This window comes from Liolophura sinensis, chromosome 9, assembly GCF_032854445.1.
Source record: "Liolophura sinensis isolate JHLJ2023 chromosome 9, CUHK_Ljap_v2, whole genome shotgun sequence".
Classification (NCBI taxonomy): Eukaryota; Metazoa; Mollusca; class Polyplacophora; order Chitonida; family Chitonidae; genus Liolophura; species Liolophura sinensis.
Genome location: NC_088303.1, coordinates 34,981,794 through 35,009,748, shown reverse-complemented (window position 1 = coordinate 35,009,748; position 27,955 = coordinate 34,981,794). Strand labels below are relative to the sequence as shown.

The following is a 27,955-nucleotide window of genomic DNA, read 5'->3' as shown; positions in this document are numbered from 1 at the left end:
TATGTAAGTGAGTGCTTGGGGTTTAACGTCGTACTTAACAATTTTTCAGTCATACGAAGACGAAGAAGGAGTCCTTATAGTGTTTGAAATGTGCTTGTTGTTGCGGAACAGATTTCCACCGTTCATTGATCTAGTGTTCCTTCACTGAGACGACTTACCGAAGGCAAGCAAGCCACCATTAGACTGATACGGGTGAATCAGTCTTTTTAAGGGTGTGACCCTACCCAGGATTAACCCTGGATTTACCCCCACATCCCCACCCCCCGCTGATGTAAAATTTGTGACAAAGTTTAACAATGTTATGGTTAAATGATCCATATTAAAAAAAATAATAAAAATAATCCACATTTTAAATAATACAGTTTCACAATAATTCTTTCTGCCTTTGAAATTTCAAAAAGAGTCAATAAAAAATCTATTTAGGGAAAAGGTAACTGAAGTATTAAATTCTGAGGAATGCTTATATGACGTTGTCCAGTAGTACCATGAGCTTTTGTTTCAGTTGGAAAGTTTCCATAAATGAGAAGTTAAACCTAATAACCTATCCTTGTAAGATTAGTGTTAAACTCTGTCATCAACAAAGGTGTTTCTGCTTCACATTTCTGTTCATAATAATTTTGTTGTATTCATACATAGGCAAATTTTAATTGCGCTTCAGCCAACAAGTATGGTTACTTTTTTATAGCAAGCCTTTCATGTTTGGCCTTAACTGTTCATAAGTCAATACGTGTTAAATATTAGAAGACGAGAAGACAACCAAACACAACGAAGCACAACGCAGGGTACAGGAGTCCATGAAGATGGTGGGTATTAACTTTAAACTGGATACTAATGTGATTAGTTTTCATGCACATCTTTCTTTCAAAGAAGAATAAAAATATTTACAACATATATTTACATACATTTTGTTACAATATATCCAGCTTATCATACTTATAAGTGTTGCTCATCAGTTTTATTTCATGTTCAGATTCTAGGGATGTCCAGGTGTCGTCAACACAGTCTACCACACCTTTACCAAGCATTCTTACCTGGACAGTGCAGGAACTACGTGAGCAGCTTCTGATCTGGGCAGATCGTAACAAAGTGGATCGAGAGTTTTTGGAAGTAATTGGTCGGGAGGCTATAGATGGGCGTGTTCTGTGTGAAATGACAGAAGAAGAGTTAGAGAAATTGTTTCCATTCATGCCGTTTGGACATCGAAAGAAACTTTATCTTTTCCGAAAAGAGTTCGAATTTGATAATGATGATGACAAGGTAGATACAAAAAGAGAAGAACAATTAGAGGAGTTTGACAAAGCAACAAAGCCAACCAGCTGTTACAAACAGCATTCAATCATCCGAGGAAAAGACACTAGAGTAACGAACATGATGAATCCTGTGCATAAATTTGTGGGACCAGAAACTAATCGATGTGAGAAGAATCCTCTTATCAATATGGCCTCGGAAGTTGTTCGTTTTTCTGCCGCTTGTTTGAATTCTCGCACTAATGGAACTATACATTTTGGGATAAACAGTGATGGAGAAATTTTGGGGATGCAGACAGACGAAACCAAATTCCGAGAAACATTTGACAAAGCGATAGAAGATGGATTTTTTCATGATCAACACTCCATTGTGAAAAGGACTATTCGGCCACCGAAATTCATTGAAGTGTTGCAAGCGGATGTTGCTCCTAAACTGCATGTTGTAGAGGTTGATGTGGTGCCTTCATTTTCATTTACTGGCGAAGAAGCGTTTTTTATTCAAACACAGTCAGGCAGTAAGAAGAAACAAAATGCCACGCGGTTACTTGTATTTGACAAGGATGAGGTGAAAGACCTGACAGGTGACGACATAAGAACACACATGGATCAGAAGAAGAGACTATCAGAGGCTAGAAAAGGTGAAGAGATGAAGGATCGAAATAAACGGAGAGACAGACATTGCCCAGATTTAGACAAAAAGTTTGTACAGCTGTTTTGTGGGGGAATGAATTCGCTGGGTGACAGTGATGTTTACCCCATACTTGTGTGTGGAAAACCGAATGACAAATCTCGTGCTGTAATAACTGACGAAGCTTTCGACTTTCTCAGCAGAAGAGACTGGACAGTGGTAATGGATTTGGATGACTGTACTGACGACAAAAGTTTATATAATCTGTATGAATTGGGTTTGTCTAAAACAACCACTGTCCTGACTTCTGATGACTTCGACCCACGTTCATCTGAAAATACAGACGACAAAAATCACTTAAAGAGCTTGTATGAAGATTTGACTACTTCCCTTCACCCGCCCTGGGTGTTTTTGAATGGTTACGCTCCGCTGAATAAGGAGTCATACCCTCCATCACTGTGGAAAAGAAAGAGATCAATAGGGTTTATAGAAGTGTTGAGATTTTTCCATGCGGAGATACCAGAAGGACGCGCAGTTATAGTTATTCTACTGTTATCGAAAGATGATGGCGTTCTACCTGAGATATGCGATGAGATTTGTCGTATATTTGATGAGCAGTGGATGGTTTTGGCAGAGGAATCAAACATAGCAGATTCTCTTAAAAGCGAATTAGTTCGGCGCAATGTGGAAAAAGAAAGTCTTGAACATCGGTTTGTTGTGGGTATACCCTGGAAGCACGTCGCCCAGATTGCAAAACAACTGAAAGGTTCCGTTCCGCAGTCAGAGTGTTGTTTGACCACATCGACTGGAGCGTCTTGTGTGCTGAAGGATAAAGTTAAAGGGAAGCTAACGGATCTGAATATTCTCAGTAGAACAGAATGTGACGACAGTCGGTGGGAAGCAGGAGACATGGAAAAGTTTTCAAAAGATGAAGAAGCACGTTTTTATAGGGGTGACGAAGCATCTTGGTGGAATTTTTGGTTCAAAGATCATGTTTGTCAGCGAAAACAGCATGGGGACCTGTTGAATCAAGTGAGGAAATGCCTTGAAGGAGACCTACGTGAAGGTGATAAAGTAGGCCGTGTGCATTTTTACCACCATCCTGGTTCTGGTGGCACCACATCCGCAAAGCATGTCCTCTGGGAACTTCGGGAATATTATCGTTGCTGTCTTGTTAAACAGCTTTCCAACGAGACATGTGACCAAATTTCTAAACTTCGCCTTTATGAAGACGGTGAAAGACCAAAACCAGTGCTTGTTCTTGTCGATAACTTAGACGAAGAAAGGGTAGATCAACTGTACGCGGAGTTGGAAGAAGCAGGCAGGCAATCAGCCAGAAGTTCACAAGAGTTTTCGGTTTTTTGTGTCATGCTTATTTGCTACAGACGAACCAAATCCGCTACAGCATACCAAGATAAACTTGTTTGGTTGACTCATGATTTACCCACAGAAGAGCTGCAGTGGTTTAAGAAGAAGTATTCAGACTTGGAGAGAAATCATCGAGAGAAAAGTGGAGTGGACCCCAAAACACTTATTGCTTTCAACATTATGAAAGAAAACTTCAACACGGAGTACATAAAACGCGCCGTGCGCAAGTTCCTTGAGGATATTACAGACTCAAGGGAACGAAACTTATTGAAGTACGTATCGTTGATAAACTCTTTCGATATTGACTTTCACCCAGTTCCATTGTCGAGCTTTGACCCGATAATGTTGCCAGCACGAAGTAGGAAGTATCCAATGCCCAGTTGGGAAGCACACCTTAGCACTTGTGTCAGAGTCCTTCTTAATCAAAAACCTACTCAAGGTCTAAGAGGACAAATTAAAGGTTTGCGTGTGTTCAGCTCCCTCATGTCGAAGGAAATCTTGCAATCTCTACTGGATACAACCGATGTTGAAAGTAAACCGCAAACTGTGTCCGAAGCTATGATTGAGTTTCTTAACTCCAGTGTAATGAAAAGCAAAGATAACTCAAACAAACAGATATGGAAAATGATCAGAAACCTCATGAAAAAACGAGCATGGTTAAAACCAGGGAGACTTGAGAAGTTTTCACCGCTCATAACAGCGATACGTAACGAGGAAGGGGTGGACGAAGCTGCAGAAGTCATGATCACTGTGTTTGAGCGCACCGATGACCCGATGGTGGCACAGTGCATCGCTAGACTTTTCATTCAGGCCGAAAATTGGCGAAAGGCTGAGGACTACGCCAAAATATGCACACACATGAGACCATCAAATTCCTGCGTCTGGGATACGTTCGGTCAGGTTTATAAAAGCAAAATTGAAGCTCTGTATAACAGATATGTAAAAGACTTCAGTACCAGTTCAGCACATGAGCCAACCAAAGAGGATTTAGAGGCCATAGCTGAGGCTTTTACTGGCATTGAAATCTTCAGAAAAGAGCAGCGAGTAAGTAAAACCGAAAAGACCATGGCTGTTTCAAACAAAGTAGGCTATTTCAGTGAGCTACAGATAACTCTCCTTTTGCTTGATCTATTGGGCTTTCTGACTCCTTTTGACAATAAGGAAAACTTACACCGATTTCTTGTCCACCAAGATTTCATCATACCCGAAGCACAGCGTCGTCTGGGACCCGAGCTTTGTGACAGATTGAAAGAATTGTTCAAGGGCTCTTGCGATGCACTTATCTCGCTAGAGGATGAATTCTTGCATTTGAAGGATGGTACTGTGGATGCCTACCGAAGAGGTATGCACAGAATCAACAAAAATAGACTTATCAAGCTGAAGGAATATCACGATGTCCACTTTGGTGAAAGTCAAGACAAGATTCCACTAAACATGTCCCCTGAAGACGCCGCAGCTTTCCGTCGACGAAGAGTCATTCGACTGGGAGGATTGTCTCTTGGAAAAATCTTGGACGTTCGTGACATGCAGAATGGTGAGGCAACTCTGGGCCATATGCATGGTCTTTTGCTTCAAAACATTGAGTCTCCTAAACCAGAATCATTTGACTTTAAGGGCATTATCGGTGTGTCCTTAGCTCTGTCTACATTAAAGACGAACGTCAGCACCATCCGTGATCTGATCCGATGGAGTCACGCTCTTTATGGAATGGTCAAGGACGATGACGACAGAATTGAATTGGAAGCATATCTTTACATGGTTATGTTTCACTGGCCAACTGGAGATGGATATGATCGCTCTCGTTGTCCAAGTGGAACCCTGCAGACAGCAATAAAAAGATGGAAACTAGCGTTTTACAGATTGTACCCATGGCAAAAAGAAGTACCGCCGATTAAGAAGAAAGAGACGACGATTTACCATCTGGGAAATGGCTCGGATATGAACCAATATACACATTTTGAACAGCTTCACGGACGGCAGGGAAGACGACTGATCAAAGGAGCGCAGATCTGGACAAATCCAGAGACGGTGAGGAGACTGAGGTTGCTCCAGGGAACCCTGATTAACCAAGGCAACGATGTTCAAATTTCATTTCGCTCATCTGAGGGAAGCATGTCCCAGATCACTATCCCAAGCGGAATGCCTATCCACGACAAATCTATATGGAATAAGCACGTGTTCTTCTTCTTAGGTTTTAGTTGGGCAGGACCCAGAGCCTATGGTATATCTGGAGACGATCCCAGACAAATGGTCTGCCCACAAGCTTCCTCTCATCAGCCTGTGCCTGTCAGACCATACCACCAAGTTCCGGGTGCTAACTACGACACAAGTGTTGAAGTTACATCTCTTCTGATTCAACTTCGACGGATTGCGGAGTTGAAACATGTTCACAGACAAAAGGGCTACCTGCCGCCAGACCAGGTGAGAGAAATAAAGTTGTTTGCCTGCCTTATATTGACTAATTATTTCGTTTTTCACCGTGATAAAAATATTTCATTTATAGGATTGTTGCCAGGTTTATGAGTGGAGGAAACTGAACAAATGATTCTGAGGCCACAGAAGGTAGTGCTATGAATTTTTAATTACCATTGGTAGTTTCACATACATAACATCAACTTTTTATCCCATTTTGACCTGCAGCTTCATAAGATTTCAGCTAGACCATATTTTTTACACTGGAAATTCAGTAGCACATGCGTCACCCATGCACAGTCTTAAAAAGGACAAGGAAAGCCTGAACGCAAACAAACTGCCATGGACCCTGCTTTATAGTGTTGGGATAGTTAATTCATCCTACATGTATAGTGGGTAAATATGATAATCACGATGTTTAAATATGACTGTGGTTCGATGGCACATGTTGCAACGTGTTATATGAACTAAATTATTTCTCTTCTTTCCACTGTTATTTAGATAAATCATTTGATTCTCTTTCCAGTGGAATTTGGTTAGGCAAGAAGGCAGTTTGAAGGAAAAGCTAAATGCCTTGGTGTCGGCTCGCAGCGAAGTGTTTAGCGAAACTCAGCTACCATATGAGAGTTTTTAATAAGAAGTGACGTTTTTGTTCTGTGACGGCTACACAAACTTGTCTGAGATACCTGGGGGACTTCCAGGGGACTTCTAGGGGATCGTCTAACTCATTATATGCCTTCCGACATCCAGTACGCTGGCCTGAGAGTCACTGGAAGCGCTCAGACTCACTTGATCTTATTCCGGCGATACAAGTTCCGGTTTATCCGGAACTTTTTCTCTGGCATTCAGAGATGCTGGAGGACAATTACTGAATTGCATCGATGAACTGTTGTACCTTGTTTGCAATATTCTTAGCTAGCATATCTGGTTTAACATGTCCTCAGCTTCATTCATATACATGTATATACTGCTGAACAGTTGTAACCGCTTGATCGCTTCGCAGAGAAACATCCTATGGTACAACTCAAGACATGATTGCGTATCCTAAATGTCAAAAACAATTGCACTACATTTGTTGATATGTTAATAGAAAAATACGCCAATCATTAATTTGCAGCATTCCGATTATACACGTGTACCAATTCATTTACGTGCATACCTTTGATTATTGACCAATACTTTCTACGCTAATAGTATGATTAGACGTGGGATTCACGCCATTCTGGTAAATTGCTCATAGGCCTACATCGTTACCAGGGCAATGTTGTCGTGTATTGTATTCCATTTTACATGCTTTGTAACTACATATCTTAAGATTCAGTGGGCTAAATAACCATCGCGATACGATACGATTCCAGTCTAGAATGCAGCGCTAAAAAACCCGAACAGTATATGCATTCAAAAACAAGTTAATTAGATGTTAACCGCCTTTAACATGTATGTTTAGATGGAATGATATCTATAGTTTTGTGCAGTGTAAAGGAACACGTAAAGTGCTATTCTATAAACTATTAAAACAGTAATTGTGAACATAGCATCTTAAAAATTGGTGAAAGTAATAAATATATTTACAGGTTTTTACAAATTTTTGTTTCTCCCACCACTAGCTGACCAAAGACATAATGATTTTTATACTGACACCATCTACTCTCAACAGATTTTATTTACAATGTCATGTACACATAAATATATATATATATATATATATATATATATATATATATATACTTTAGTTCTGTGCTTTTTCACTGGCTATTTATTTATGTATTTATTTATTCAGATGATTATTGACTTGATTAAGCCTTAATGCCCGTTGTTTGAATTATATATATATATATATATACATACGTGTATATTTTTCTACGAATCTATGTTGTTATGAACATATGTATTTTGAATAAACATGTTATGTCTGTGTTATACATGTGTATAGAATCTACGGTATGTTTGTCTCTAAAATTTCTATTTTACTATATATTATTGTATATTTTTGCCTTGTACATTGTTATCTCATAAACTTCCACAAAATAATAAAAACTAAATGTTAGTGTTATGATGTACTTTAGTTCTGTGCTATTTCACTGGCTATTTATTTATGTATTTATTTATTCAGATGATTATTGACTTGATTGAGCCTTAATGCCCGTGGTTTGAATTGAAGTTCGAATTTAAGAGCTGTTCAAGCCGGGTAGAGATAGCCAATTCCTATTTATCAGTACGTATCAGTATGCTCATGTAGAAAATACATGTGATTTATTTATTTATTTATTTGATTGGTGGCCAACATTATGGTGGGAGGAAAGCGGGCGGAGCCCGGAGGAAACCCAGGACTATCCGCAGGTTGCTGGCAGACCTTCCCACTGTGCCACCTCTTCACATATATACTCAACATAATGGTGATATAACTATAATCCGAAATCAGATTTTACATACAGTAGTGACATATAAGAAAAGATATATACGCACAACCGCTGTTGAAAACTTGCTTCTAGTGCGGTCCGGATTGTTTGTTTTAACATAGCTTTAAAATGCAACAGGACTTACACAATTATGTCGTGTCAAGATGTCCTAAGTGGCCAGGTCATGGTGACGTACCGAAATGTTCGAACATGACGGCATTAAAACTAAATTTACGGCATTAAAACTAAATTTCACATCATTACGAGAGGTAACGTTTTCTTTGTTTCGTTATAAGGAATGACACACTGTCGATTGGCTGTCGATTTCCACTGTGCTTTATAATGTACAAAGTAGTTAAGCAGGCTAATAGCCATATGGAAATCAAGGTTGCCACCAAAATATTGACGTTGTTTCATCCAATGGGGAGAATATATGTAGCTGCATCTTAACTGACATGAGATATACTGATGAACTGTACTCAAGGGTGATCTCTGTGTTTTATGGCTAATAAATAACAGTGTCATTGAAGTCTAAACCACTTTCGGCCAACTGGACGCAAGACTTCGAGAATATATATATATATATATATATATATATATATATATATATATATATATATATATATATATATCTGCATGGCCAGAGAAGTATGACATTAACTACAAGTCAAATCTAGCCCTGCATCATCTATAACTGTGAGTAGACTTTGATACTAACACAGCATAATGTATCATAAAGCACAAAAAATGTTTCTATTTCATTATATATATTTTGGTGATATTTCATAAGCTCAGCAACATAGTACATATACATGACAATCAGCGTTTTCAGGTATATAGTAGTCTCCGAATGAGATAGGCGCGAAAACGACAACCAGGCGGGAAATCAGTTGAACCAAGAAGGGGAGCTAACTTTTGACCCCAACGAACACTCGGGACGTTTCGGTCGCTTGTGTTTAAGCCCCTACAATAACCTGCGTCATTTGCCTGCTTAATTGTCACAATCATGACAGAAAAGAAGCCATTTGTTTGTTTAGGATTCCGGTTTGATAATGTTATAACATCGTCACATGACGCCTACATGTTTTCGAAATCACACGATATGGGTCGACTGTAACACCTTATGCTATATACCTCTTTCAGGTTTTCAGTCTTCCAAGATTTAAATGCTGCCGCGATGATTGTGGTATTTACGAAAAAAAAAACTCAAAATTGTGCCTGAACGTGAGAATTTATACAACGGAGGTCAGTTTTATTGGTCTTGAAAACCGGAGTACCCGGAATAAACGACCGAACCGAAAAATTACAAACTTTCTCACGTGTGACCCATAGAGTTTTACACAACGTCTTAGTGGGAACGTAAGGGCATTTTAGCTTGTATAATAAAATTAATAACTGGCTTTAACACTTATCACGTTTTTGATGCGCTGGTCGATTAATTGGTTGTGGTATAACGCCGTGATCTAGACGTTTTATACGTCCCCGTCATTAGGCGGAGCGTATTATGATATAACGATTTTGTCCGTTCGCATTCGTGTCAGACGATGACAATGTGCAGCGACTCACTTTTCGCGGTTGTCGTGGTAACCAGAAAGTCATTTCTCTATGTATACTATATGAATAGATATGATTTCGTGTCCGGGATACAACTTCAACTGCTTTCCACGCAGAATTTTAAGTTTTGGTGGATAAATAGATACACAAATGACTCACATTTGTCCATTTTCTCGGTCGTAATGGTAACCATATAGCCATTTCCCTTATATATGCTATATAAACAGAAATGATTTCATGTTTGGTCTACAGCTCCAACTATTTTCCGCATCAATACGCATGAAGATTCCCCTCCGAGGTTATACTCACCACGGTGCTGCTGGTACTCTTTTGTATATTTCAAACAAATACATTTGTTGGGGCATATATTTGCGTTCACCTGAACTCGTGTTCACTTATATTACGACTGTCGCCAGGTATATGTGTATGAGAGAACCGGATTTGCATAAGTTGTTGACTCTGTGAACTTCGGAGCGGTATAAGTAATTCACACCAAAATAACTCGACCAATTTGATTGCAAAATCAAACCCAGCTCTGATCGGTCGCTAGGATATGCCAAAACAGTTGTCAAGTGAAATGCTTATATTGTGACTTAAAACACTATTCTAATAAGTAAATGCATATATCTAGGGGTACCAAGAAAGAAATGCATGAGTGAATTTTTACCTGATAACTTATTATGGCATTATTGTTCAAAATGGAACGGTAATTACAGTTACACAGTCAGAAAGAACGTCAGAAAGAAAGTGAGCAGTAGAAACTCATTCAGCTATGACACCAGGTTACAGGTGAATGTTCATCTCATTATCTGGTGTCACCGCCATCTGTTAACACCACACGCCTTTTGTTTAAATAAATAAATAAGTAAATAAAACTAACTAACTAAATAAATAAATAGAAACGCCATGTGTACAGTATTAATTTCTATTGACATATATACTTCTGCGGCTGACTATTCTCAGTGGTAAAAACTAATAAAAATGTGGCAGTTAAACTTCATGTTGAGCGCACAAAATACACAAAAGTCGTAATTTCTAGTTGCAAAAATGATTTTTATTCTCTCCAACGCCTACAGTTTGTATTTATGTCGTAAATTTAAGCGTCGACGTAATCAATAATCAGTGATAGATCTACATTGCCCTCAAAGAAATATTTCACTTATTTAATGCTATGAATTTTATACACGCATTCGATGCACATATATTCCAGTAGAATGCCAACAATTTTCATCACATAGATTTTTTTGAAACACAATTTTCTTCACCAAAATGTAATAATCATCAAAGTCCTCAGAGGATAACCGTGATTTGTGAGTGATAGGTGAAACTGCCGATTTCGCATCTGTTGTTTTCTGGTTGTTACATGCCGCGATAGAAGTAAACCACTGTTCATTCCACATCTATATGATATAGAAAACATCTGCTTGGAATAGTAAAAACATAGTATATCCGCAACTTTTAAAGAGATAATATTTGTAAACTTTGCCAATTTTTTTTTTAAATCGTACATTAAAAAGTGTGTAGATCTCTCCGTGGATGGGATACCAGTGAACGTTGCACGTGACTCATTATCAACCCTCAGAGGAGGGTTACATGAACAGTCATTGTGAAGTACCACTATAAGATCTGCAGCATGTTTTCGCTTTCGCCAGATTTGATTTGTTCATACTTGTCTAATTCTGTCTTAATGGGCATGTTTGTAAAGCATGGTGATCTGTAACCACCTAGTATGCTATATATAGCCTTGCAACCAATGTCAACCTAAATTTGTCTGTGACATAGTGAACTCCATCAACGTACTTTGTGTGGTGTGTCACGCTTGGTTTAATTTTTCACTAAGAACGCAAGTGGTTATCAACGCAAATAAGACAACGTAAACGGGCGTGAGAACATTATTTTCATAAAGCCCCCCCTCTAACAGGGAAGATATCATAAAAGTTTCCTGTGCCACGACCGGGACTGATCCGGAACCTCATGGTCAGAATGTGTGCCGCTAATCTTCTCAATCCGCTCAAATAAGGGAGACAACCCATACATATCGCACGCCCTGCATTGGTAAACAACCACACGGCTCCTTCAACACCATCAAGATTTCGGGTTTCAATGCGGGTTTCAGTGTCATGAAATCGCAAGTCTTTAAAATTACATCTGGGCAACTGTTCAAAAGAAATAGATATAGCACCGCTCAATATGGGCTGTTACCTACTCAGAATGAAGTGTCACTTTTAAAGAATATAGTCCACAGTCCACAGTTAATGCTCCCCTGTTATTTTTAGTTATATTTCCCTTGCCTTTTGGGACTTCTCTTTTTTGGCTTGTTGGGTGGCATCATGTGCAGGCGAGGTTTCAAGGGGTTTTTTTCTAGGTACCGTATATATTTGTAGGTATTTCAGGAAATGTAGCCGGTAGCACACTAGGCAAAAGTAGTGCCAAGCCTAACTCTGTAAGGCTCTGATTACTTATAGGCCTACTATCACAGCCCTGTCTTGATCCACAAGCTTACCTTGAACACCTCTGTACTTTCCTTGCTGGCTTTAATAAACTACTGTTGGGCACCAAATAATTTGTCTGTCCGTAGTGATAGTCGTTTCAGCTATCAATTCCAGGTAGGTGTTCCCATGTGTCATCACTAATGAATCCACACAAGCATGAAACTAGGGGAAACTGGATAAATTCTAACTCCAACCGCAATGTTTGAATGCAAACTCCTCACAGCCCATACAAGGGAGATAACTTCTGACACTTCTAGCATATTTTGCACTTGTTTAATTTTTCCTTCCATTTTGTTTAATTTATTTGAGAAATATTTTTAGTGATCACTGCTGATTATGGGTTCACTCTATGACATTACTGGCGAGACTGAACCTAACAATTAGCCCATATGTGTGAAAAAGTCAATCTTGTCCAGTAGTAGTGGCAGTGATGATTCCCCTCACTGTGAGGAGTATGGATTTAAACATGGCGGTTGGAGTTAGAATTTATCCATGCAGTTTCCACTATAGTTCCATGCAAAATATGGGTTTACTAATGATGACACGTGGGAACACCTACCTGGAATTGATAGCTGACGCAAGGGTGACTGCAGACAGTCAAATGGTATACTAAAAACAGCAGGGGAAGTAAGGAGGTGCTCAAGATAAGCTTATGGAGCAAGACAGGGCTGTGATAGCATACGTAATCACAGCCATGCAGAGATATGCTAAGCCAAGGTTCACTCACCTTTCACTGAGTGGTTTTGACCCCAATCGGCTGTTTGTCAGTTTTGCCCAAAAATTTCATGAGTCAACCCCTATCAGGAAATGGCATGGAGTTGTCTCAGGGGGCGAGGATTATCATGCACGGAACTTTTGGGGCTCGCTGATTTAGGTATAGCGCTGTGAAACTTAACGTTAACATGTAAGTAAATGGAAAATTCAGTTAATGACTGTGGCCACTTTCGGAGCAATATAAAAAGATGGCGAAAGAAATTAACGACAGTTTATTAGAACCTGAACATTGTGACTTTTTGAGAGACAGTAGGCCGTGTGTTTTTACTTGCAAAGAAGCGTGAGGAAAGTAAAATTATTTAAAATTATGCGCTTTAAAGTTAGGAACGTGAGGAAGAAAATAAAGAGAAAAACATGTCAGAGCAACATATATAAACATAATTTTATGCCGTACAGAACGTAAAGTTTTTAAATTCAGTTGAGGAAAAAATAAACAAGTATACCCTATATGCGCTTTCTCCACATTCACGGCAAGATCATGTCTACTAAGCTGCTCGAACACAATTAGGTCTCATAGATATTGAATTTTTATCGCAGGAGGAAAGGGGATAACAGAAAATGTTAGCATGTACCACCCTTGAAACGCTTTATGCATTATGGCTGCATGAAATGATCCGACAGAAACCCCAAGAGATTCTGTATAAATGAAGCACCATATGGCTGGATTTTACAACGTACTTAACCCTAACACCTTTGGGGATTTATCTATAGACCTACATCCGTATAATTGCGGAAGTATCTAATTTCTCATATTGGCCGCGGAAATGCGCATGAATTACATGCACTTAGAACTAAAACACCCAGAACTAACAATATTAGATCAGGTAGGAGATGTTAAGCGTCATCTGTCATGATGCAATCTACAGGTATGTTTGCTGCACTTCTGATATTATCCTAATGAATGGAGCGCTATTGTCATATGCATATAAGTCCGATCTGAAGAGTATCACAATTGTATGGTGGACCAGAGGCGTCATCATGCAGAGACAGTTATTCATTTATTTGATTGGTGTTTTGGGCCGTACTCACGCAGAAACAGTTGTTCTTCACAGAGTACCTTTGCATCTTTACATTAACCTTTGCTGCATCTAATCGCACCCAATGGACCCTTGGTCAGTAAGGTCGCGTGTTCAAATCCAGCAGTCGTGTCTTCAGGTCAGTGGGTTTATCAGGTCATGTCAAATGGCGGTCGTTTTGTTCACGCCCAGTCCGATTTCGTTCACTCATAAGCCTGAGCTCCGTTACACACGTGGACTGGTGGAATACAAAGATCGGGCCCATAAATACTTTTTCACTTTTGAAAAAAGTCAAATTTTATCTGAAGAACTGTGTAAGGGAAATCGAAAAATTGGAAAAATTGAAGTCAGAAGCCTCTCTCTCCAAACCTGTCTCCCGGCATCCGCATGAAGATATCCTGTGGGATAAGGGGATCTTGAAACTTAGCGTTTAGAAATTATCCAATGTATTAAATTATCTGAATAAATAACAGACTGTGTTGTATTTGAGGTTGTCTATATAAATGTGATTTTTACAAAAGTAATCCTCTCCACGCATCATTTTTTTTAAGAAATGAGGACGCTTTACAGATAATACAGAAATTTCATTGTGAATATTAGTTCAGTGATACTTTGGTAAAGTTTTATTTGCAGAAGACGTTGCTTATTTGTATCAAGCATTCAGCATAGCACTTTTACCTCGAGTCAACCATACACTTGCAAGCCACCCCTAACAATCATAACGCCAAACATTTCCTTCCTGTTAAAATACGAGAGTTCACTCTATAGTATACAAAATTTTGACGTGAGAATTCCTCTATCGTCTCAAGCAAACGAGTGATGTACAATCGCAGTGCAATGCATCACAAACATTGGTTTATAAAATTGGTCTCACATCAGATAATTTGATTCCAAGTAGTTTATCACCAACAGAATGTGAAATATATTAGTTCAAAGTGTATGTGTGTGGAAGCTTAGAGCTGTATTTTTCTAACCGTGAAATAACGGGTTGAGTTGCTAGATGCCAGCCCTATTTACAGACCATCGATGAAGTAAAAATAAAAAAATAAATTTTGTTAAAAAGTCATGCACAAGGGCTAAATCATAACAGAGAGAAGATACCACACGTGTCCTGTGCAGCAGTGGTTATTTTTTTCCGAATAAACCGTCTCGTGTTTAATATCCAATTTTAAGACAATATGCCCTTTGTATATAATTCAAATTAAGATAAAGTTTTGCACGATGTATGTTAAGCTGAAACTACAGGATAGGTAATACAAAAAAAATCGACATCCAGGAAATTTAATTCATTATCATGTTTCTAAGTCTAGTGGATAACTTCCATGCTATGGTTCAGTAGCAGACGGAAGAATACATAAATGGCGCCAAAACATTTCCAATTCTAATTCGTGTAAAACTTGGGATACCGGTGCAGCAACTTGAATCAATTTCTAAAAAATACATAGGCTGTTAAAGGATCATGCAGACCTTTTGCGAAAACCCTTATTAATAGCGAGTAAGAGTTGTTTTTCCCACATTTTAATACCTGTACAACTAACTCACATTTCCTCGATAAATAAAAGAAACCAATCATTTACAAACCTTTAAAATCTTAATCACCGTCTATCTCTGTAACATCTTGTCCAGTCACATAAATGATTCATCAAAGTGTTTGGTGCATGTATTTGGAATTCATCAGGATATGTGTTCATGAATATAACCGAAATCTATTCTACTGTTCACACACTATTTGATTTCTATCTGACTATATACACAAGAAAAGACAACATGAAAAAAAATGAAATATCAGGACCAGCCCTACTGGCGCCAAGACAACTCGAGATCTACTTTCGATAAGCTCATTCAATCAATCCTAACTCTCATCACGGCAAAAATCCGTGAGAAAACGTCCAAATCGGTCCATTTTAGGGTTAAAACGACGCAGTTGTCATTCACTACATATATAAGGACCCTTCCATTTGGCGAAGACCTTGTTTCCAACAAAACTCCATATATACGAGTCTGTCGAGTACCTTTACTGCACAAAGGTATGTGAATGGCACAGCCTTGTTACTCCTCACACCGAAGGTCATCTAGGACCTGACACAAGATGTCGTGACCACTTTCACGGAATTCAAATAACTCCTAACCATTGGGAATCTTGTCCATCAAAAATAATTCAGGTGTAAGGTGTTTCCGTGAGTTCTGTTGTCCATTCCTGCCCTGGCGGTGCAGATTTGTGGGCAAATTGGTGTTAGCGTACTACTCATCTGCTACAATAATTGTCCTCATTACGACGACAAATTTCCCCCGTCAATACCAATATCCCGCAGTCAGATTCGCCAAAGCGAGAACACAGTATCCTCGGTGATCGTATGTCCGACTTGAAGGAAGAAGATAACTCCGGTATACCTTGCTGTAGCACATTTCATGGCGCTTGTAAACCAAACTACCTAACTACCAGACAAACAAAGACATGATCCATGGTAATTCCACTCTGCTTCGGTATACAGTTTTTTGCATCGGCTGCCCACTCTCAATGTTGGACAAGCTTTTTAAAACTCTGTCCATTTCGTAGCCAAATTCAGCTGGTCTGGCGCTGCCATCTTCGTTTCCAACCTTCCTTTCCTATAGTTGTATTCATACGGTAGGAATTGTTTATCTCTAACTGAAATCATTCAACTGACCACCAACAAACTCCGTCGCAATCCGACAATCTTCAAAACATTTGGCCTCAAATCGACAAAATCGAGAGTCTTCAAAAGTTGGAATCGAGATCGTCCAGGGATAACGTCCGGGCCACAGTCGTTCGCTGAAGTTTTATGTGAGTGGGTTTGGAATTTTCCACGTCGTTGAAGCCATTGCTGCTAACGCTGAGGTCGTGAGCAAGGCGGGACTTGCTGTCCCTGCTCTCACTCGACAAACCACTGTCAACAGTCCGATAACTGCGCAGACTTCTGGAGTCAAAACTCTGAGACGCCGCAAGCGAGTAAGCATTGTTCCTCTCGTCTCTCTTTTCAAGCTGTACCACGACGAGACGGTAAATCAGCAAGACGATCACTAACGTGTTCTTGGACGTAAAGAACATGTTCGTATAGCTCAAGACGCGGTACTGGAATATCAGCAGCATCCGTAACACTAGAAAAGGAGCGTCCTGCAGGACGATTGAAATCATGATGCCGAACACATCGGCTTGACAACAACCCACTTTGTTATCCGAGGATTTGTAAGTCGTCACCCTGGGAACCAGCCCAGACTGATCTCGTCGAGCTCTCGCAGCGGTGAGAACTATCGAGAACTGTAGCAGACTTAGAGACCAAATTCCAAGAATAACCAAGCACAGCATTTTGTTGTAGCGGACCTGGAACAGATAAGCGGGACATTTCGAGTTAAACAATAATTCAGCCTCACTTTCATGGTTCACGCGAGGAGTTGATGACGTATAGGCATAGTGTGATATGGGATGACTACTCAGCAGGATTCTTTATCCATAAACCTTGTAACCAACCACTGAGTGGCACAATCTCGAGTACTAAAAGCATAACACTCCAGTCAAGTGAAATATATCAACATTGTTCCAGCAATAATTGATGTGGTGTATCGTTCATAGTTTTGGTTTCCATGAATTGATTCTTGTCATGAACTAATTTGCGTATCCGTGTAACCATTGCAAGAACGTGAAGAAATGAACAAATTCCCAGGACATTTTACCTACATATGATGTAAACATTTCAGATTAGTGGAGTCAGTTACTTTGCACAATAGCTGTACGAAATGACTCCACAGGCAACAATCATCACACACTTAAGGTATAACACGAAGATTAAGATCAGCGCATTGACGTGCAGGGTAATGCAATACTATACCTCGTCTTCTTTAAAGGCTTCAAAGAACTCCACGATATCCGCAGCTGTTCCGATGTACACTAAAAGGAGCTGCGACAATTGGTCGTGCGTGAGTTTCCCTTTGGGCAGTATACCCCTGCCGAGGATCAGCAATAACAACAACAACTGTTCCAGAGTTCGAATCCACTCGTCGGACGTTAGGCTGATGGGGATGTGGATCTCAAGCTGTACCTGCAACAGATTGAGCATCTCAGGCACTGAACAAGGTAATGTTGTGTCATGTATATACATGGATATCGATAAAAGATCTGACCAAAAGAAAACATAAACTTGAATGAATGGGGGATAGTTGAGAGTGATTGCTATTCAAAACATTCAAAACTATTTATTTATTTGTTTTTTGAAAGAATAAAATACAAAAAGAAATTATTATGTGGGATTTTTTAATAATCCATCTGTACGCAACCCTTTTAATATCACCAGTACGCCCAAAGGCGTAACCTTCACGTAACGCAGACAGGGGTTCGTGGACGTGCGCCGTTTGACCACAAAACCGTATTTAATTTAATTTAGGAATATGCTTTTTAAAATTAAAACAGTAAATAAAGCCCGTTTCTGGTGTATGTTTTCAAAATTTCCATTGACTTTCAATTGCTTTTTGTTCATTTTTCGCCATGGTACACATTTTTCACCACGGTACATATATTTCCCCATGGTACACATTTTTCGCCATGGTACACATTTTTCGCCATGGTACACTTCCTATAGATTCTATTCTTTCTTTTCGCAAGAAACGCCTGGTAAGAATGGTTCAAAGACATTGGAAAACCCAAAGAGTGGAAGTAGAGATTGGCGTAAACCTTACTAGCCATAAAACTAGGTGTCAAAACAGATTTTTGTGTGCCAGCCGTCAATCAAAATGGACGTTCTGGGTCCGTAATCGCAAATAAATACGTAGTTTTAATCAAGTGACTTGAAAGACAAAGTCAAGTTGAAGTCATTCAATTCTCTAAATAAAAAGGTATTTGTCTCCATGACAAACCTCTTTATCTGTTTTTGTTTCTTTGTTATTTTTTTTTCTTCTGCTGTACAATGAAAGCACATTCTGTTCAACCGGTCAGTCAAATCAGGCCTATAAGAAACCTAAATATCGATGTCAGTTTAACGCCTTGAAACCTGCGCCGCTCATCATATTGTGTTATCAATTCGCCAGCTGTTCAATATCCCGACAGTTCCGACAGCTTCATTTGAAGGTTTCCGTAATACGTCCATACGAATGATGGATGTAACAAATGGCTAATTTTGTAACCCGCACAAAATCGGTTGACTGACACCCATTCCAATGCCCTATATTAATGACATGCATTGATACATGTGTGAATATGTGCCATGTATACCAAAACACAATACCGACATTTGTTGGGTAAATACGTTGTATAGTGTTTCGCACTTAAACACTTCTGTCAGCTTCAAGGTATAAATCACATGTTTAAATTTAGTGTACTGAAAGTTAATTCAAATCGGAATCATAGAATAATGTCATGACAAGATTGTCATTAGATATTTCGTTTCATTACGAGTGGCCTTTTGCCTTACCTCCGTCTGCAAATACATAAAATTGCTAACCCCGAGATAACAAGCGGAGAACAGCTGTGTAACGATACATTTTTAAAAAGATTACGTTCTTTGAAAAGAACATCTTGCATGATTTGACTTGACATACAGGGCATGTTGGTAGATCATTAGCTCCCGCTGATATGCCACGCAGTAGCCACTATATACAGAGACAAGAGTCGTTTATAACGCTGTTCAAGGAACGCAAGGCATTAGCCAGGAGTTTGGAAACTCTTCAAAGTCTTGCCAGCCCTGAGGCCTAAAACTATACGTCAGTCATTGCATTAAACAGGAAAACGATACGTCTGAGTTTACCAGACAAGGGTATAGATCTGTCTATAACGAATATGTAATGGTAGAAATGGTTGTGTGCATATATATCAATATACACGTAGATTTTAGTTTACATGAACGATAAACACACTTGTACATTTATGCAACCCAGTGCATTTTAAGAATTGTGGTGATGGACTTCTGCTTTCAGATCTGGCTTAACGATCGACTGTGTCCTTTCAGACTTGGCAAGCTAACAAACACCTGCTTGAAGCGTTACAGACGAAGCTGTTGGCATTGGCGTCCGTATTGACTGTGGCATGAAATTCAAATCCCACTCTACTCTACTGTTTGCGCAGACATTGACTTCCGGCAGAGTTCGGCTCTTTCCGGAAAATCAGCAATGTGGAGGCTTTTGGCAGACGAAATCACGACGAACATTGCAAACAACGTTACTGATTTGGTATCCAGCGCCCGTAGAGAAAACTAATTAAATAAGTGTGCGCGCGCTTCGTTTCTATGGCAACATCTCGACGATCAACTAAAAATTCTGTTTGAAGAATGTCGTAACCAAACTATTGCATTCCAGATCTTGACCACAACCGCACGGACTAATGAGGTCCGTTTGAAACCAAAAGACAATAAATTGTAAATCGTTGGAGATTTCTCCAGTCGTACAACGCCGGCGTGCTCATGCGAACTGGCCCTTGTGACAGCAAATAGTCTAAAGCCTTTGATCGCAAAGCTTTACTTAATTAGATTTTGACAAACATTTCCTTTTAACAAACGACAAATCAGATATGGCATACAGATTGGCATGTACCTGGATTAAAATGCACATGCGCGAAAGAAAGAAAATAGTTGTAACATCACATTCAGTTAGAACGTGAATCGATAGCTGGTACGTTCCTAAAAGAACCTCGAGCGAGCAATTAACCTGAAAATAATGTCCACTATTTGCGAACATATAACAGCCAAAAAGTAAGGTGAATTGAGCTTGTTTAACTGCATCCTGTATCACTACATACATCTTGTAATTGGCCAGTAGTAGCAAAATATCACTTGTAAACACTAACTTACCATCAGCATTACACATGTATGTCCACAAGTAATGATTTAAAGACTTATACTTGTTACAAAACTCTCTTGTAATTTTGACTGCAAATGAATCAAACAAATATAGCACTACTTTTTCACGTCGTATTTATAAGTTTTGGAAGCCATTCATACACTGCATGGCGTGTGACACTGGTTTATGAAATGAACTGAAAAAGTTGCTCCTCATACAATATAGCATGATTGTTTTATAAACAGCTCTCCCACAAACAATGTTTGATATTTACCATGATAATTGCCCAGTCGTTGTGAAATTTTGCACACTGCATCTCAGTAATCAAGTCAACACACTATAGCAAGGATTACCCTGTAGTAACAGATGTGCTTCAATGAGCATGCGCAAACGCATTATTTTGGAATTTTGGTAAATATCAAACCTAGCTTTGATGGAATTTCTGATGCACTGTTTATTACTGTAATCTGTTTTGTCACTATAATAGCTAAGAGATATAGTCCTAATGATACTGGTATGTGAAAAGCAAGCCCATTATAAAATCTACAGCTTATAAAAAGAAGCACACATTTTGATATGTTTGTGTAAAAGACAAGCATTTGATGATTAAAGAAAATCCTTTAGTTTTTTGCTCCATACAGCGAATACTGTGTGTTGACACAAACTTTCTGTGCACATCTGTGCGGAAGTAGACGGGTTTTAAATCACTTATCAGGAGATATGACACCAGATATGACACCAGATCATGTTTACAATTGTTACACATCCCTTGGTACGCCTACTAGCTCGAAATTTCAAAGCCAGGGAACGTTTGAAATCAGGTAAGATGAACAAGATAAAATAAACACCAGGCTGAACTGATGGAGCTTCCAGCTGCTTAAGGTGTGCTCTGTTGTAAAGCAGAGCAAGGCCATCTAACAACTTCTCAGCAACTGTTCCTCTGCTGATGAAGATAGCACGTGTTCGAGACAACCTTAATTTCCTATGCCTGGGAGATTATGTTTCTGTCGACGTGTACTTGTCTGTTTGTCTGCTTGTTTGTCTGTCTACAACCATACAGAAAATCACTACGTGTAAGGGGGATTTGAATGATATATCGAGCACAGGATGGCCATGGGTTGAGGGTTTTGGTGGTGATCCTCATCGACATCCGAATCATGGAACTTTTTAAAAACGATTAAAGGAATGATTTTAAATTATTCTTCACCACTGACAGAGGAGAAAAGTACAGACTATTATCCTGCATTAGGGGAGTTAATTCATTAGGGGAGTCCTTTCATTAGGGAAGTTCTTTCATTAGGGGAGTTCTTTCATTAGGGGAGTTTTTTCATTAGGGGAGTCCTTTCATTTATATGTGGCTGATGTTTGTACTCTCGGTGGTCCTTATAAATACTAGCTGTGGAACCCTCCTAAAATTTTTGAAAAGCTTCAAATACGTACGACTTTTAAGTTGAGAATATCAGTTATCAAGATGGCTCCAAACTCTGGTCACAAGTAAATACATGAAGTGTCTTCAGTCTCTATGGGTGGCTTTAAATCGTCTGTTTCTTTCCGTTTTAATTTGGATGTTGCTATTTTCATACCGAAAACCGTACGGGTTCCGGGTTTAAACGTGTTCTCGTCACACAGTGGCTGAAATAGTGACGACTTGGCCCATCTGTCCTAGCAATAAGTATATTTAAATAAGTAGTCTCTACCACACGATTGCCAAGACACTGCCTCCATGGTCCTTAAAACCTGACATTTATAGAATTCAAACATAATGCTGTCTTACCACAATTTTTAGTTTTCCGGTTTGGGAGAAAAAGTCCCCCCCCCCCCCAAAAAAAGCAACCGAAAAAAAGAAAAAAAGCCGACAGGATAGTACCTTTTTATTAAATCTTCCTATTGCTAAGATTGTAGACCATAGGGTAGAATTCGAATTCTGAAACCTGCAGCTCATGGTTTTGTTTCGCATTAGAAGGTAGTATCAATACGAGACCAGAGCTAGTATTGTTTAAAAAGAATGCTTAAAAAGCCAAACTCAGATCAGGAAAGAACTTAAATTGTGGCTGGTACATTGTTCCGAAGTAAAGAATCAGTGTACCAATTTTGAACTTCATAGAGTAAAACGTTTTAATTGTATCTATGTTTTCGACATAGTTCTTAAGACGCCTGATAAACATAGGCCCTGTTTTCTGCCACAGTAGAATCTGGTGCTAACCACTCGTGTTATTGACATATACAACAGACGTGGCATCCATCCAACTAAGCACCAACCAACCTTTCTCCAGGCCCATGCGGAAATTACTCCGTGTAAAACGTGAATGACCTAACGAAAGTTGAATCCCTGACAGATGTTTCGGATGGAAGTGGGTGAAGTTTCCGGGATAAAAAAAAATGTTCTGAAAAGTGCATTAAGCACAAAACAGAGGGAAATAAAAAAAGAAGAAAACAAATGAGGAAATGAGGACAGCTTTAAAATAGTTCTTCCGGAAGAAACTTTATATAGTTTTTAGCTGTTGTAAAATATGCAGAAGGATATAGTCTGTATGATTGGTCTAAAACTGAATTCTTACTCTGGCGTAATCTGGACGTGCTACATTTTTACGCATAAAGTTATTGCTAATAAATCCATTTATTACCTTTATTTTCGTCTTGATGTTTATGCTGATTCTGACATGCCTGAAACAGTCAGCTTACCATGTCAGATACAAATATGTTTGTTCATTTCACTATTGTCCACCATCCCCCCCCCCCCCCCACCACCACCACCACCACAACAAAATGAATGGCAAAAGTGTTTTTACCATTACTTCCGCAAAAATAGTATTTCCCCTTCGTAAATTATTCGGTAAAAACTTTTCACGCCTTGATTTATGAGTTTTGGCTGTTCATAGCATTCCTCGTAAGGACCTCCTTAATACAGCGCTGTATATCATATTGCCGTAAGTATTTAGGTCTAGGACCATTAAACACTACAGTAACCCCTTGTACGTACCATGTATAATACGCTAGGGTGCGCTTTGTAAATCTGGTTCCGCATTAGTAACTGCAGCCATAGCGTGACAGTATACTCACCCCAAGCACACTACCTAGTGTGGCCTTCAGGTCTTTGGCGGTGTTATCTAAATAACCAGAAGACATGGTCACGTTTTCCCTCACCAATATCCGCCTGTCTAATTCATAGATTTCCAGAAACCAAATGGAAGGCACGACACTCAGCAGATATATGAAGACGCTGGGACAAAACCTGAACAGAAATAAGCTATAAGTTTTTTCCTGTACACTAAAATCTTGTTTTCCTTGTACACTCAAATCTTGTTTTCCTTGCTCAGTCAAATTTTGTAACATAATCTTTGAGGTAATGCACCAATTGTTATGTGCTGTATTTGGAAAATATTAATCTTTGGAGAGTAGGTCAAAAATGTTCACACTTGTATGAGTACACTAAGCCAGAAATTTGTTACAGATTAACCTTTGAAAAGTAGGACAAAATATTCACTGCAGCCAGAACATGCTGGGCCAGAATATTGTACAAGAACCATGTGAAATTAACTAATGCATATTTGGCCGATGAATGAAATATGAAATAAGGTTCGTCATAAAGACAATTGAAAACTATGCGTAAAAATACTTTCATTTATTTTTTTCAGATTTTTGAGAGTGTCGAAAGGCATTCAAATATTTGAAAACTATGGTGGGCTTTATAAGCCATACTGACAGTATTTAGGAACTGTGACGTCACATCAACGTTTTGCCTGATGTTCACCAGAAGGAAGGAAATTTTGGGAACATTATTTCAGCAATCTTTCACTCATAAGTAAAAAGAGTACTTTCAACATTCAGTGTCGTTATTAGGTTGGATAAACTTCCTGTGACGTCAGAGTTCCTAATTGCAGACAGCATTGTCCATAAAACCCACCTTAGAAGTCAAATGTTTGAGCGCCTGTAAAATAAATGAAAGTATATTTATGCTTAGTTTTAAATGGTTTACTTAGTGATACCTTCTTCGACTTTAAGAGGCCTTTTCCTTTAACAGCGTTAAGATAACAATAGTTCATTGATAGCAATATTCACAGGCGATTTGAATGTACTTAAATGTATCGAGGCGTCGCAAATAGACACGCAAGTCTTTGTCATGTTTGTCACAAACTATTATTGACGTTATTCTTCAGTCAATCAGTCAGTCTTCAAAGTTTCTAATATCAATGAAAGTACGTTGACTTATCATTCGCTCTACTTGACTTTCTTTTAAATCATTTAAATTTTAAATCATGAAGTGTATGTAACAGTATATAAGTCTATACTTTGCCTTTAGGTTTAGTCTTGATTTGAATGTAGTTACAGAAGTACGCATTTAGAAATCTGAAGTTGAGATTATACAGTTGGGTTTATACAGATAGTATATACACTGAGGTCCAGTCGGAAACATGGCGTTCACCTTAGTATGGCCCATGACAAGGTGGTTTTCAAATACGATTTTGTTCTCAATTCAGCCTTACGGGTTGCATGGATTACTCAGTGTAAATAAATTGTATTATTATATTACTATTATTATTATTATTATTATTATTATTATTATTATGCCAAAACATATGCCTTAATAGGATTCACATCGAAATAGGTTGCATACGTGAACTGTCAGATTATCGTGAAACTATTGAAAAATTTTGGTCGTGAATAGTTCTTAGTTGCTTCCTCTCAACCATGCACTGCAGTAATGTCTCGGCTTTGTCCCTTACCATTTCCACTCCTTGCCGCCCTTCTTGCCCAATGTGACAAGAGCCTCAGTGAAGAGTAGCCCGAGAGCCGTGGCCAGGTACCAATATCTGGTGTCCTGGGTCACCACAAACAGGCGCCATATAGACACTATCCCGTGTGCGGCGAATAGGAGGCGGACTATCACCGCCCGCACAATGGTCAGAACGCTGGCGCTCATCGTGGCAGCATCCTCGCTGCAAAAGAAAAAAACAGCAGAACAGTATTCTATTTATTTGCATGATTGGTTTTTCTCTTTGAACCAAAACTAAAATCTAGGCTGAAACAATTCAGTGATGCGTTATTTCTTTGTAAACTTAGATGTTTTGCTAGGAGTCCCTAGATACTATATGGACTAACAATACTTAAGATCGGTAAGGTTAAGTGACGGCCGGAATGTGTAGGGGTAGAGGATCCGAACAAATCCTCTGGCTGGATTTGAACTCTCGACCTTGATATTAGCAGGTAAGTGACCTTGCTTTCATCGCAATGACGCTTCAAATGGCTGCAGTAAAAATAAATGAGCTCATTCCAAAACTAGCCAGATATATTTGTGTTGCCATGGATACAATAATGCTTACGTAGGATATAGGGCTGGAGACGAATTCATCAACTTGGCTTATCCATTGTCCACTGGTAACCCTACAACAATAGTTTGTGATTGAAATGTGACACGTCCTTCATTCATGCTCGTGAAAGTGTGCCTTTTGCCCATGCATACAAAATGCATCACTGCCAACCATTTCATACCATGACCATTCACTGCCAACCATTTCATACCATGACCATTCACTGCCAACCATTTCATACCATGGCCATTCACTGCCAACCATTTCATACCATGGCCATTCACTGCCAACCATTTCATACCATGGCCATTCGCTTTAGTATTTTATGCCATGCCATGCTCGTGTTTTCTAGTTTCATCAATCCGCTAAAGACTACAACTGTAATGATATCTTGGTTAATATTATAATATTTCTCAGAGAATATCTCTATGGTAATGCAGAAAGGTAGCATGTATGGACATACAATAACGCTTTTGACAGGTCATCGCTGGAGAACAATCCATCACCTTGTTTTATCGAAGTATATAGTGCTAGCCTTACAACAATAGTCTGAGGTGTAAATGCGACATGTTCTTCATCAGTGTCACTGGAGCTGTGCTCCATGTTGACCCGGGCCAATACATCACCACCAATCATTTCATAGTATGGCCATTGGCTTCGATCTCATACGCCATTCACCCAGCCTCCACTTGCCTACAATCCTTTCTGACAATAAGCAGTTGGCAGAGCTGCTATGCAACTATAAGTGGTCTTACACAGATTTAGGTGGGCAAGTGGGGGAAAAAGTGGTTAGTGTGCCAGCGCGGCGCATTGAGTCAGGAGCCCCTCGTCAATGCCGTCACTGTGAGTTCAAGTCCAGTTCATGCTGGCTTCCTCTTCTGCCGTACGTGGGGAGGTCTGTCAGCAACCTGCGGTTGGTCGTGGCTTTCCCCCCGGGCTCTGCCCGGTCTACTCCCACTATATATATAGTGCTGGTCGACGTCATATAAGTGAAATAGTCACGAGTACCGCGTAAAACTCCAATCAAATAAATAAATAAACAGATTTAGCTGATTACTAATATCGCATGAACACTGAGCTGGCCAAATGCGAGTGGTTTCTTCAGGACACTATGCTTTTCTCCACGTATACGTGTAAGATTCTTGAGGGGGTTGTTTTGGAAAATGGTCTTGCTTTTGTTTAGTCGGAACGTCCATTATGGTTAACGGCTTGAATACGAATGTCTGTTTCGAGGCCCAGATTAAATACCAGTGATATAAATGAATAAGATACATCACCTAAGCTATTGCCTAGCCTACAGACTATGCCGACATTTAGAGAATTGCAAACAACCTGAAAGGTGCTATTCTTCGGTATAATATATCCAGAAAATCGTATTAATATTTTACAAATAAGTATGTGCTACATCATGAACGCTATAATAAGATAACTGCGTAGGTTCATTAGTTATAGATGCCCCAGGCTCTGCCTGGTTGTCTCCCACCATAATCATGCCCTCTGTCGTAGAAGTGAAGTATTCTTGGATAAGGCGTAAAACTCCATCCAAATGCATAGATAAAATAATCAGAACTTATATGATATTCGCATACCATTTCTCAGCCATAACGATGGACGTTCCGTGTCAGAAATCGGAAGATCGATTTCCGAAACGACTTGCAAGACAAACCGTCAAAGAACTTAAAACGTATATTAAGTGAGAAATTAGGTCCTGTGTTAGTCCCGTGAAGCGAGGGAGTCACCTCAAGGGACACCATTGGTACGTAAAGGACAAGAAGTGCTAAATCGCAAACTGGGTCACCATGACGAGAGTTATTCTGACAGAAGCACACTTCAGTGCTGTTTACTGTAGTGTCTGTTGATATACATGCTGGCTATGAATTCGCCACTTCAAGCATATGGATATGGAAACACTACGTATTTGATACATAACTGTATTTACTTCGTATTTGATGCATCACTGTATTTACCAACCCTGT

General features: G+C 39.3%; 2 protein-coding genes across 2 annotated transcripts; one reads left to right on the top strand and one right to left on the bottom strand.

Moving 5' to 3' along the window:
- The first annotated feature begins 1,010 nt into the window (after positions 1–1,010).
- LOC135475167 (sterile alpha motif domain-containing protein 9-like) lies at positions 1,011–7,331 on the top strand. The gene is made up of 2 exons (XM_064754953.1): positions 1,011–5,664; positions 6,182–7,331. Exons 1-2 carry the CDS (start codon positions 1,150–1,152, stop codon positions 6,287–6,289), a joined length of 4,623 nt encoding a protein of 1,540 aa, XP_064611023.1. The 5' UTR covers positions 1,011–1,149; the 3' UTR covers positions 6,290–7,331.
- A 7,499-nt stretch (positions 7,332–14,830) lies between these two features.
- LOC135475519 (transmembrane protein 26-like) lies at positions 14,831–25,591 on the bottom strand. Its single transcript, XM_064755446.1, has 4 exons — positions 25,395–25,591; positions 23,731–23,902; positions 17,736–17,945; positions 14,831–17,230 (listed from the first exon to the last, which is right to left on the bottom strand). The coding sequence occupies exons 1-4, from the start codon at positions 25,589–25,591 to the stop codon at positions 16,628–16,630; spliced, it is 1,182 nt and encodes a 393-aa protein (XP_064611516.1). The 3' UTR covers positions 14,831–16,627.
- Positions 25,592–27,955: the final 2,364 nt, after the last annotated feature.

Excerpts from the sequence above, each read along its gene's own strand:
- LOC135475519 (XM_064755446.1), bottom strand. The coding sequence starts at position 25,591 with ATGAGCGCCAGCGTTCTGACCATTGTGCGGGCGGTGATAGTCCGCCTC. Across the intron at positions 23,903-25,394 it reads GGCGGCAAGGAGTGGAAATG|GTTTTGTCCCAGCGTCTTCA; the intron begins GTAAGGGACAAA and ends ATTTCTGTTCAG. Across the intron at positions 17,231-17,735 it reads AAGCCTTTAAAGAAGACGAG|GTCCGCTACAACAAAATGCT; the intron begins GTATAGTATTGC and ends TATCTGTTCCAG.
- LOC135475167 (XM_064754953.1), top strand. The coding sequence starts at position 1,150 with ATGACAGAAGAAGAGTTAGAGAAATTGTTTCCATTCATGCCGTTTGGA. Across the intron at positions 5,665-6,181 it reads GCTACCTGCCGCCAGACCAG|TGGAATTTGGTTAGGCAAGA; the intron begins GTGAGAGAAATA and ends TTCTCTTTCCAG.